General features: G+C 38.5%; 1 protein-coding gene across 1 annotated transcript in view; it reads left to right on the top strand.

The window, feature by feature from the left end:
* LOC122087324 (NADH-quinone oxidoreductase subunit B 1) overlaps positions 1 to 12,899 on the top strand; it is a 13,763-nt gene extending 864 nt beyond the window's left edge. Inside the window, exon 2 of the mRNA XM_042656406.1 lies at positions 12,382 to 12,899. Within this exon, the coding sequence (XP_042512340.1) occupies positions 12,382 to 12,616 (235 nt within the window). The 3' untranslated portion in view covers positions 12,617 to 12,899. The remainder of the gene's footprint in view (positions 1 to 12,381) is intronic.
* Positions 12,900 to 13,411: the final 512 nt, after the last annotated feature.

Here is a 13,411-nt window from a genome sequence, read left to right on the forward strand (position 1 = left end):
GGGGGAGGGGTGTCTTGAGGTGTTGAATTTATGTGTTCTCAGTTCCTTCAGTGCTGCCTCGTTGGTCTCCTTCTATGATTTTGTCAAAATCAATTCAAATGCCTCCTTCAACAAAGATAACTCATCGGTTTGATTGTAGATTTTGAATCGTTTCTATGAATTAGACATACCCCCAAGTCCAAGAAATAAAAGAGAGATCGATTGTGCAATTGTGCTTCAAATTTTGCAAATTTAAGTACAATTGGCGAGAAGAACAAGCTATGTTTTGAAATGGGTTATGTAGATACATATCTTAAGTATCGATATGTTATATGTATTGGTTTGTATCAGTTTTTATCAATGCGAATCGCATTAATATGTAAGGATACACATCATTTTTAAAAGTAGTATATCGTATCGGTATCGACCAATGTGATACAATACAAATTGATACGTTAAACCTTGCTTTTCACACTTGCTTGCATGTTAGGCTAGGTCGATGCGGTGCGATATGGTGTGTATTCATGGGTTTGGGTCCATTAAATTATATTTTGGGGCATATTCATCTTATATTTTAAACATCCATGAATTTCAGATGGGGATAATGCCGGTGAAAAAACGTCCGTACATTAAAAAGGAATGCCGTGAGGGTTGACTTGTAGGATGTGGCTAGTGGGTTAGACAGTTACATTGATAAGGAAAGGTTCTAGAAGTCTCACTTCACGTGTACTATGTAGCATGGTCTATCAGACCTAGTGTAGATTTAAGTCCAAAAGACATTTGTAACGATTCGTCCTACTAGATCTTATGTGCTAAATATTTCATTTGGTGTTTTATCGAAATTTTGAAGCTTATGGGGGAATTGTTGTATTTATCTTCCTACTTAGAGCAATAATCAATAAATGTTATAAAATATCATTTACCACCTTTAGTTTCATGTGATTTAAAATCACCCAAATCACTATGCACCAAGATAAGTAGGTCACTTTTCCTTTCCACTGTTTTAGAAGGCTTTTTAGTAAACTTGGTCTCAACACAAGTAGGACACTTGTCTAGTGGTGGCTACTATCAAGCCTAACTTGCATATATTCTTAATATACGATGCATTACAATGTCTTAGCCTACCATGCCACAATTCAAAAGAATCAACCATATACATGTAAGAAGCAATAGGCTTATCATTTTTAAATAAGCCTACCTGGCCACAATTCAAAAGAATCAACCATATACATGTAAGAAGCACTAAGCTTATCATTTATTATTCAAAAAATACATAATACAAATAGCCATCATTCAAATATCCGTCCCATCCCAACTTAGATATCAGTTTTGGTGATTACAACTTTGTTAGCCTCAAGTGATAGTCTTAGTCTTGCTTTGTTGAGGAGGGGTCCCGACAAAAGATTCTGGTGCATATCTGGCTCATGCAACACATCCTTCAGAACAAAAGGTCTTCCATAAAGTAGGTGATGTCCCTCGCCAATAACACTTAAGGTTTGAGAATTTCTTACGTAGACCACCTTTTCGGAATTGATTAGTAAATAGTTGGAGAATGAATTCTGGTCTCCACATATGTTCTTGGTAGCATCTGTATTAATAATCCATTCCTTTGGTTTTCGACCAAATTGACCTTTGTCACCATTGTTGCAAATATGTGGACTCTGTGAGATTGACTTCAACCTTGTTACTGCCCTTCTTCTTGAGTTGACAGCAGTCTTTATTGAAGTGCCCTAGTTTTCCGCACACTTATGATATAAGACTAGATCACATAGGACCTAATCCTAGACAAGATCTGAAATTCTGGCTGAGGGAACAAACCATAAAAAATGAGCAAAATTAACTAGCTGGATTGAGAGATCTGTTGGTTGCAAGAGAAAAGAAACTTTTGATGATTCTTCAAGAACTTGGGCTGGAAGCATTGGATGATGCTCAAATTTCGATCAAGTGGTCCTTCTAAGGTCCTTAGCAAACCCTTAAAATCCCGCAGCAATCAGAGACCTGGTTTGAGAGATGTGTACTCTTAACATTCTTTACGGGAAAACCTTGAAGCTGGATTCGGTAGCTTGGTTGTGTGTCTCTTCTGATCAGCAATTATCGAGGGCTTCAAATCTCACTTTAAACAAGTGACAAAAAAGATAAAAATAAAATAATAAAGAAGGGGGTAGGGGGAATGGCTATCCCAGCCTGGGCCTCTCAAGTCTCAGGAATAAGGAGAAGCAATGGCTGTAAAATTCATTCTTTCATTAATTCTCAAAGTATTACACCTCTGAAATAGAGTGTAAAAACCTTACAATTTAGAAACAAAATCAAAATAGAAACTAACTGATTCAAGCAACTAAATTTTAACTTTTTCACTAAGAAACTAACATAAGATCATAAAGGACTCTTACAAAGAAACACAAAAAGGAAAAAAAAAAAGAGACCAAATCACTGTTCTTATTACTGTTTACGTGAATAGTAGTTTCTGGTTTGGGTTGGCTTGATGGGCCAACATTGGGGCTGTCTGATTCTGGCTGTTTTGGTTTGATGGAACCAGCTGCCCCCGTCTTTTGCAGGCTTGATCTACATCACTTAATAATTCTCTTTATTCTTGAAATTTTATCCTTAATGTTGTGAAGACTTTCTGAACTTTTCATGTTTACTTGACTCGACCAGATTAGCTTTGGACTTGTACTCTTTGGTCTTCTCTAGCATCCTTCTCACCGTTCTTTTTTTCAATTTTCACCTGGACAATTATTTGGTCTAAGGGCCATTCTTTCCTTTTGTGTTTTATATTTAACTTGAAATTATTCCAAGATGCTGGTAGCTTCTTTAAAAGAGAACCAAACACAAAATTGTTCAGATGAACCATGCGCTCTTTAGACAACCTAGAGACCAACAGTCGAAACTTACCGAGTTGAGATGAGTTTTTGAGGTCATTATTCATCAAAAAATTAAAAAAATTGAAACTGCATACTTTCTATTTCCTGCATCTTCAAGTTTATATTTTTTCTCTAACACTTTCCATAAGATGTATGCATTTTCATAAAATGAATACACATTGTATAAATCAATAGAAAGGCAATTCAGATCCTATTCTTCTATTGATAGTCAGCTTCAATTCAGGCCTCTCTCTCTCTCTCTCTCTCTCTCTGCTTTGAGGGTAAGGTCCAAGGAGTTATTGGGTATCGGATCAGTATCGGTATCAGATACCGATACTGATACAGGATCAGCCCGTATCGGTCCATTTTACCCCTACTTTCATAAAGATAGGTTTTTTACCATTTTCCCTATTCCAATACCGATGACCAATCCCGGGTTGGCTAGGTATCTTCGTCAATCTCAGCCGATACCAATGAGATATGGCCGATAGGGCCGCTCGAATACCAATAGCTAAAACCATGGTAGGGTAATCACTCTTATTAGGTTCAGAGAAAGCAAAAGAGAGACCCCCAGTTGGGCCAAAGCAAACAATCCATCTATTTCCATTGTTTCGATTTTTTGTCGTTGAATAGCTCAATCGTATAGAAGTAAAAAACAATCCTCAATTTGTCCATGGCGGGGGCAAAATAGTTAGGGGTAGGAGTAGTAGATGCAGTAGGGGTAGTCTTCATAGTCATATAAACTTAATCTACAACGTTAAGAATTATAGTAATATCAAAGAATATAAGACTTATCTCTTTTGTAACTAATTCCATCACTTGGAGGAGAGTCCAAGGTTGCTCAATTCGGACTTTGCATGATTCAAATTCTGCAACACTTGAACTTGTTTGGATTCTGCGACACTTGAATGGGTTGAGTCGTTCCAAATAGTCACTCTCCCTAAGGTTGTAGAGCCCATATGGTGCAATCGGGTTCGCTTTCCAATCAACCCCAAAATAGAACAACCCCCAACTTGAGAGATTATCAGTGACGCCCTTCACTTACTAGACCAAATAAGGGCACACCAAAAAAGTAATGCGCAACACTCACAAAACTCAAAAGTGAGTGAAGAGAGGAAATGTGCTAGAAAAAAATTAAAAAGGAGAAGCAAAACATTTTCAATGAATGAAATGGGGGTAAGTTTCCAAAATAGTGTAAAAAGAAGTGCTTTGAATCATTGCTATTTGACTAGAACCTATTCTAAAAAAGTCGAGGTATTTGTAATTGTTTGTTGACCCTACACTATTTATAGGGGCAGAAGCCCCTCCAAGGTGTTTCTTCCATGGAGCATCTGAATTAATGTATCTAACCCTTTCTCATGTATGGTTGTCTTTGTGAAGATGCACAACCCATATGGAAAAGTATGCCCCCAAAGAAAAGACACAAATACAATGTATGTGTCAATTCATATTTGGCCCAAAACCGAAAACCCATGACTTAAAAATGTTTCAAATATGCCTAAGTGCACTTTAAATCCATTGTCAAAAAATATAATTTAATAGAGCCAAGCCTATGTATACACACCACACTGGCCCAGCTTAGCACATGCGCACATATGTGAAAACACTCTCGAACCAGCTTTGGATGTGGGAGAGGAGAGATACCTCTCTTCAAGGAACCGTACCCTAATATTCCCATAAGTATTTATGAGCTAGTCATTTCACTCCTTCATGTGCAATGTGGAACTAAAAGGTTGTTTCTACCTGTTTTCAAGGAACCATGGTGTGGTCATGGGTTCAAACCTTGAAGGTAATGAATATGCAAATAAGAAAAATTAAACACATTTTTGAACTTACCTCTTTTCAAGGAACCCTGACCTGATATTCGCATAAGTATATATGAGCTAGTCATTTCACTCCTTCATGAGCAATGTGAGAATAAAAGATTGTTCCTATTTTTTGCTTTATTAAAGGAGAGTATTGGATGGTCATAGGTTCAAACCTTCAAACCTTGAAACAATGACATGCAATTGTATTTAAAACTTTTCTCTATTACATGTTCATTGCCTTTAAGGTTTGAAACCATGACCACCCATGGTTTGATTTAATATAGCAAAAGTAGGAACAATCTTTTGGTTCCACGTTGCTCATGAAGGAATGAAGTAATTAGCGAAGGGTAGGGTTCCTTGAAAAGAGGCATCTCTCCTCTCCCTTTTATGGGGTTGGTTCAAGGGTGCTTTTCATGCGCGCGTTGCTCTAGGTTGGTACAGAGGGGTGTGTATATGTGGGCTTGGGTTTGGGTCCATTAAATTTTATTTTTGAACTTAAGGTGCTTTTGGGTCTATTTTAGACATATTTTAAGTCTTGGAGCCTAGTTTTATACTTATATTTTGTGCCTGTTCTTTGAGCCTTGGTGTTGAAGAAGCTGCAAAGAGACTAAACTAAGTTCATGACAAGTCTTTGGGACAACAATGGTAAACCTCTACGGTGCAAAGACAAGGTTACTATTGGCCTGATATGGTTAGGGATGCAAAAGCTCGAGAAGAGGCTGGAGAAATGTCGTGGTATGTGCCAGCCAGTAGCTAGCACCTGCAGTGAAGGGACACTGGGAACGCCTAGCCGAACCAGTCTACCACAGATTGAATGCGTTGCGTCATCGAATCACGGACCAAAATGACATCCTACTATTGGGTATAGGGGGCATCTTTACATATGGGTTGTGTTTCTTCACAGAGACAGACCCATACATGAGAAAGCCTCAGATGCATTGATTCACTACTCTTGTCCACTCATTTATTGGTTACACCCCCTTATAAAGAGACATAGTAATAGGCACCATTCCTCCCTCCCTTAAGCTTTTTTTATACTCAATCTTCCTCTTTAGTCTCAGTTTTGACTCTTGTTCCTTTCCCTAAGTCTTAAGTGAGAAAAGAACCATTAGTTGGTCGCTGGTCTTCTGGTAATGGTGACTGTCTACTTCATTTCCAATGCGTAGGAGTTCGAAAGTGTAGGAGGGATTTTAGCTGGACCATGGATAGAGGGTGGGCTAGACACAGTTTCATTTATTGAAAACGTTTTTGTTCTTCTCAACGTTTTTCAAGCTCTCTTCCCTCTTCTTCCCTTCTTTGTTTTATGAGTGTTGAGCACAACCCTTGGTGTCCTTAGTTGGTCCAGTAAGTGTAGTACATCACTACTAGCCTCACAAGTTGGGGGTTGATTGGCAAGCAAACCTAGTTGCACCATAGGGGGCTTTGTAATCTTAAGGAGAGTGACCATTTGACATGATTTAACCCACTTGAGTATTGTAGAATCCGAACAAGTTCAAGTATTGCAAAATCCGAATCAAGTAAAGTTCAAATTGTGTAAAGTTGGTGCACTTTCCTTCGAGTGTGGAATTAACTACTTATGAGAAGTTTATATTCTTTTGGTGTTTTATTTTATTTTACTACATGATTAAATTGTTGTCTTCTACATATGCCTTTGTATCACTATAATGATTTCATTTTTGTTTCTTAAGGGTTTGTTTGTTTAGTGGGGAGTTAGTGGGGTGTGAAAGAATAGTGTAAGAAAGTTGTCATGCTTTTCCAGAAGCATGGTAATTTGACCATGTTTTGTGTTTGTGGTGGTACAATGGTTAATGGCCACACAAACTCAATGTGTCAGGGGTTGCCCTGTCTTCTCCACCCCATCTTTTTTAAAATCCCACAGAATTTGGTAGGATTCTTGTGGGGAAGTGGAGGTGAAGTGGCCACTGGCTAATGGTCATTAACCCGTGAGATGGAGAGGGCAGTGGTCAAACAGAAGCTAACATAGTTGTCAAGGCGTCGCCTAGGCGACGACTAGGCGTCTAGGCGGTTTGCCTGGGGCCTAGGCGACAGCCGCCTTGTTGCACTGTATGTCGTCTTGTGTTTTGGCACTTATTTATGCCAAATATCATTCAAGTAAATGTTATTTACTGAAGATATTATTCATAAATAAACAAATACCCCTTATTTGAATCCAATAAAAATAGTTTAAAAATCAAATTCCAAAAGGATAAAAAGTCAACCCCCCAGTCCAAGAACAAAAACTGGATTGTGGTTATAGGGACGATTTTCAACTTTTAAATGCTAGGATTTTTCTCAATTGTGAAAATTTTATAAATTCTATCATGCTAAAACATTGCTAAAAACCAAAAGTCCGGTAAAATAATATTTTGTTTTGATATTCATAAAATTATTTTCATTTAGGCGATTTTAACAATATTCGCGCACTTAAAAATAAGTTTGACTGAAGCGTAACTTTGTCAGTGCAACTCAGATTTAAGTAATCTTAGACTTGTTAAAAAGCTGGTTTTATGTTATAACTAATACAAAAAGTCTCATGTAAAAATAAAATCATTTGACCAGTCAAACTTATTATAGAATAAGAGCATTTCTCTAAATGTTGATTTTTTATAACTTAATATGACTTAATGTTAATTTTTAATGATTTGATGTGGCTAAATGTTGATTTTTAATGACTTGATATGGCTTAATCTTGATTTTTTATGATAACTTCCTAAATAATATTAGAAAATAGGAAAAATAAAAAATAACACTTGTTCGCCTTAAGGCGGGCGCCTTCTCGCCTAAGCGCTTAAACAACCTTCCACCGCCTTGGTTTGCCTTGGTGCTGTGATAACTATGGAAGCTAATATGGGAATATTAGGCTAATAAGATTAGATTGACATGTTGAAGCAAAGACTGTCCATTGATGTTTCTTCCTTTACCCCAATTAAATTGCTTTTGGCCTTTCAAAGAGAACGGAATCAAGACTTCACACACAGAGGCACGATATTGATCAAGCTGAGTACCCTTCTCTCTCTGCTCTACCCTATCTCTCTCTTCACCCACTCATTGCTCTGGTTCTCTCTCTCTCTCTCTCTCTCTCTCTCTCATCTCGTTCATCACCCTATCTCTCAACTCTTCTCCGCTTTTAAAGCTCCTCGTCTCTCATTCTCAGGAAAAGGAAACCAAACGAGATGGGGTGGAATGAATAGTAACTTTTTCTCCACTTAACTATCTCTATTGCTCTACCTCACAACATGTTAGGGGATGGGATAACAAGGAAATTAAAGTGGAGGGGGAGTTAGTATTTTGCCGCCCCCACTTGTGTTTGGATAGCTTTTAACATTAACTGGGAATGAACGGAAGGAAGCTCCTTGTTCCAATGAACAACACCATCATTCTACACATCCTCCTGGTAAAGTTCCTCTTCATTGTCCTTCTCAGAGAACTCAAATCTTTCTTTGGATCTTTCCGCCTGATCTACACAACTGATCTTGGTACCTGTGCCAGTAACTTCTTTCCCTTTGTCGGAACCATAGGAGGAAGAAGCTCTTTGCCTTCGGAGGACCAGCTTGAGCTCGAATTTTTTCGACAATAGAGGCAGCCATGGCCAACATTAATCATCTTAACCACCATGCCCCTTCCGATTAAAAAATGAGATCCTAATCTTCCCAAAGAAACCCAAAAGGGAAATTTCAAGGGGAAATCTTAGAGAGAGCACTCAAATAAAACCCTAAAAAATCCTAAGTTCATCATGAAACAGCATGAGATTCAAGACCCCCCACACTTTCCACATGAAGAAGCAGACTATATTGTGGCAACCCTAACGAAATGAACAGTTTTAATCACCAACAAAATTGCTCAAATTCCACAGCGAAAATAGGGCTCCTTCGGATCTCCTCTCTCAGAGATTCTTTGTGATGAGAAGCTCCCCTCTTTCCTCATTCTCGTTCTTCACGTGGAGACCACTCTTGACAACCATCAATCCAGATTTATGATTGTTGCAACTTTCCTGAGTCCTATATTGGTGGAATTTTGAGGGGAGTGAGGTGGAGAAGACAAGCTACCAATAAGGAAAACCTTACACTACCTACTTTCCTACCCCGAGCGTCTAAATTCCAAATACCCTATTTTTTGCATATTTTTTGTGAAAGTTTTCAAAATTTCTATCATTGTTCATTCTCACCCACCAGAATCCCGACAAACAAAAGGGTCCTAAATGATTTTGGGATGGAATTTGTTGATGGTGTGGCATCTATAGGATCTTGTATTGGTGAAAGAAATCTAGCATCATTTGTGGAGGTTTTCAGAAAATAACCATGAAATTGAGGTATGTGAAAGAGTAGTTGAAATTTTCAGCCGAAATTGCAAGGAAACAGTCCATTTTTGTGACTAAAATTAGCAAATTTTTGACAGAAATTATGCTACTTCTAGTTTCGCCTCCAGTTTCATCTCCGGCATGGTGAAACTAGTGAAACTTTTGGAGAGATTTTTAACTTGGTCATGAGTTTAGTGACCATATAATTAGGGGATAGTTGGTGGTAGCTGAGTTAGTACTTAGCAGTCAAATGCCTTTGCATTTCTCCCAAGGTCTTTTTGATGGACCCTGTCCCCTTGTGTGAAGAAACAAGTGTTTGGAAATTTTTTATATGTTGTGAAGAATTCCACCACAGATACAGAATAGAAGCAGGAACAATTAGAATAGGAGAAGACACTATGTCAACTTCTCCCCAATCATGAAAACTCTCCTGCAAGTGACACTATGTCAACTTCTCCTCAGATTTTGATACTCTACTGTTACCTTGGGACAATAGTAAGGTTGCTCCATTTGGCGGGTTAGAGTTGGAAAAAAAATAGACTCTTTTCGAAGCGGGGGTAAGGCTGCATACATTATGACCCTCTCCAGTCCCCGCAGTGGCGGGATACTTGTGCATTGGGCACATCCCTTCCACTATTTACTCAAATCAATTACTCTATCTGATCCCACCATTAATTCCTTTCTTAAACCTTTTTTCCTTGAGTGCTTAAATATCACAAGAGGACCCAAGGAGGTTGGAGATGGTATGGTTCAATATACTTGATGAATGTGGTGGTTGAAAAAATAGATGATGTCATGTGGCGATTTATCAGGACTTGGATGCCTTTGCACGACTTACAAAGATGAAGAATTTTGATAGATACTGTTGGGGATTTGAGTATTTATAGAAAGTGATGGACAATTGGACATTGAGTGGAATGGTGTAGCCGTGTAGGTGTAAATAATTTTTTTAGATCATTCTTCACATGGTATATGTTATTCATCGTTGATATTGCACTAATAGTGAGACCGTGGAAGAGATTAATACTAAATTGGAACTTTGGAGGTCAAGCTTAGAATCAAGAGGTTTAATGATAAGCAGAACAAAGATGGAGTATATGATGTGTCCCTTTAGTCAGGCTAGGAGGGGTGATGAGGTTGTGAATCTGGTTGATCAGGATCTACCACAGAGAGACTATTTAAATACTTGGGGTCAATCATTAGAAAAGAAGGGGATATAGAGAGTGATGTGTCCCACAGAATTAAAGTGGGATGGATGAAGTGTAGAAGTGCGTCAGGAGTGTTATGTGACAAACATATGCCGGTTGCACTAAAGGGAAAATTCTACAGGACAATAATGCAACCAACTATGACTTATGGAGCGGAGTGTTGGGCAGTCAAGAAGACTATTTTGAATAAGTTGGGGGCAGTAGAGATGAGGATGTTACGTGGGATGTGCGGCAAGACCAGGAGGGTTGAGTAGGGAATGATTGTATTACAAACAAGGTGGGGGTCGCCCCGATTCAGGATAAGCTCTGCGAGAGTCGGTTGAGGTGGTATAGTCATGTGCAACGGAGACCTATGGTTGCCCTAGTCAAAAAAAGCAATCAGATTCATATAGAGGGTTCCAAAAGAGGAAGGGGCAGATCTAAAATGACTATTGCCAATGTGGTAAGAAACGATATTCAATTGGTTGGGTTGGATTCTAATATGACCACATATAGACCTATGTGGAGGACAAAGACCCACTTAGTTGACCCCTTGTAGGGGATGTTCCTTGGATGTTGTTCTATTTTACTGCTAAAACATATCTCTTGTATTGTCTTCTACTTCCTTGTTGCATTTCGTTTATCTTATATTTCTTTTACTTTGTTGAACATATCGGATCCATGTAGCCGACTCCATTTAGTTGGGATAAGGTTATGGTTGTTGTTGTTGTTGTCTTCACACTGAAGTGGATAGTTGGAAGTTGATCCTCACCCAGACAATTGGGAAGAATACCTCTATGAAGTGTTGGTGTGTGATGGAATGGCATTTGTGAACTTGGTTATAAGATGCAGCTAATTCCATCTCAGAAGAATTGAATTTCCATGGTATGATCTCATTTATTCATGTACATGTACAGGATGCGCTCATGTCTTCATGTATGACGTGCATTATCATCAGAATATTTTGATGTTCTTTTCGTTGTATCATTCTATCTTGAGTGAAAGTATAGATGATTGTCTCTCTCTTGAAGAGGTAATACATAACAATTGTGGAGTGGTTTCTTCTCGTCTTTGGGGCTCCAAAGGTACCGATTATTGTCTCATTGAAAGGGTGCTGAGTATTGTTGCTCCCCACAGCTCCATCATTACAGAGGTGGTGCTTTTTTGCATGACTAGTGGCTTGTCACTCTTGATGTGAATGTATATCAGACAGGCCTTTGTGCATTTTGTCTTTAATTTGTTTTATCATGGATCTCTCTGGAACAAAAATTATACTTGTGCTTCTTGGCCCCCATCTAGATTATAGAGATGAGGGGATTATTTTGTGGAACATGGTCTGTATATTGCTGGTTATTTGTTTTATAAGGTGCATCTTGTTGTAACCAAAGTGGTGAACTGAGTAGTTGTAACCTTATTTTGATTGCCCTGTCTTATTCCCAATTTGTTAAAACCGGGAGTAAAAGATAGTTTTCAAAATAAATTGAAAGTGACTTCCCTTTATGTTATTGTCGTTATTGTCAAGAGCTATCATTGTCTTGCTCACTTTTTTGTACACGTGAAATGACCGGAACTCACCATCATCGAAAGAAGTGTGTTTTACTAGAAGGGGAAAAAAAGTAAGGTTACAACTTCTTTTTCACCAACTTTGGCTACAATGAGATTTTCCATACATATATATGAAGAAAAGATAAGATTAGTGTTTTTGTGCATCCATTGGTTCACTTGTTTTGGATCGAGTCTGAATTCATTCATTCTCGTGTCTGGGCTGGTCCTCTGCTTTTGTTGTATGGCAGTCTCTTCTTGTTTCCTTTTACCTATTGATATGGCATTGTAAATACCGTTGTGTTTTATGAACCAGAACATTCCAATACTTTCCTTCCTCTGTGAACCCTGCATATCCTAAGACACATGAAGGTTGCCAATGGTTATCTTCCAACCCCCCCCCCCCCTCTCTCTCTCTCACCCTTTGTTTTGTAATTTTTGCTATTCCTTGGTTGAAATTTTGTCTGAATCTGTTGACAGTAAATATTGTTCTGCCAGAACACATCAGTCTTGATTTTAATCAACTTGCGCACTGTTTACCATTTTAGGAAGGGTCATTGTTCACCAAATGTTTGTAATATGTGACCAATGGTTTTGAGTTGGGTCTTCTCATGCACTCTTTCTGCTTTCTTTTTTAGGAGTATTTTTCCAACATTGTTTAAATGAAAGAGGAAAAATGGTATTGAGACATTACCTTTTTGTTGCAGGGTCTATGATCAAATGCCTGAGCCTCGATGGGTTGTTTCCATGGGAAGCTGTGCAAATGGTGGCGGGTACTACCACTATTCATACTCTGTTGTTCGGGGTTGCGACAGGATCGTTCCTGTTGATATCTATGTTCCCGGTTGCCCCCCAACTGCTGAGGCTCTACTCTATGGAATGCTTCAGCTGCAGAAGAAGATTAACAGGCGGAAGGATTTCCTTCACTGGTGGACCAAGTGAAGGTCTCTGACTTCTTCTTGGGCTATCACCCAGCAACCGTTAATTGAGCTTTTGTTTTGCTTATGGAAGAAATAAATTCTATAATGGAAGTACTTGTTTGCGGCCTGTCTAAATGCAGTAGTAACACAAAGTACTGTTATTATGGATCTACCGAGAGATACTATGATGTTTTTCTTATTCTTGGAATACAACTGTTCTGCTCTACGCATGTGTTTCTATTACTGTGCTACCCAGGCTTGTAAATTGGATTGTATTTTCTTATTTATGAATATCCCTTTGTTTAGAGATGGTATGTGGTTTCGTTGCCTGATTGAACTGTTAGGTACAGGTGCATCTCTTGTTCAATCCCAAGCCACAGCTAGTGTTTGGGGATTACTTGAATCTATCATTCAGGGCTTTACCTCACTTTAAACCATTATTTTTAAACCAAATTTGCTGAGAATGAATTATCTTGGATGATCAGGTATCACTTTGACTTAGAAAATTTTTACCATTACAACTACTAGTACCAACTCCCAACAGCTCTCAGCATAGCAGCAGAGGTTTTAGCTTGGTGGTTCGGGGGCATGGTCGAGGCAGCAAGTTACTGGTGTAGACATGCAGTAAGGTCTAGTTTGGTAGTTCTATGATCGTACAGAGAAGGTTGTATTGTTCGACGTTCACATGTGGGTGTGTTAAACTACCCAAGTGAGAAGGGCTCCTACGATGACGATGCACATAATTGTGCCATATGGAATTATGGAAAGGTAATTGTTTGATATATGAGGCATAGTTTGGATTGCTATATTACAAATT

The sequence above is a fragment of the Macadamia integrifolia genome, chromosome 8 (assembly GCF_013358625.1).
Source record: "Macadamia integrifolia cultivar HAES 741 chromosome 8, SCU_Mint_v3, whole genome shotgun sequence".
In the NCBI taxonomy this organism is placed as follows: Eukaryota; Viridiplantae; Streptophyta; class Magnoliopsida; order Proteales; family Proteaceae; genus Macadamia; species Macadamia integrifolia.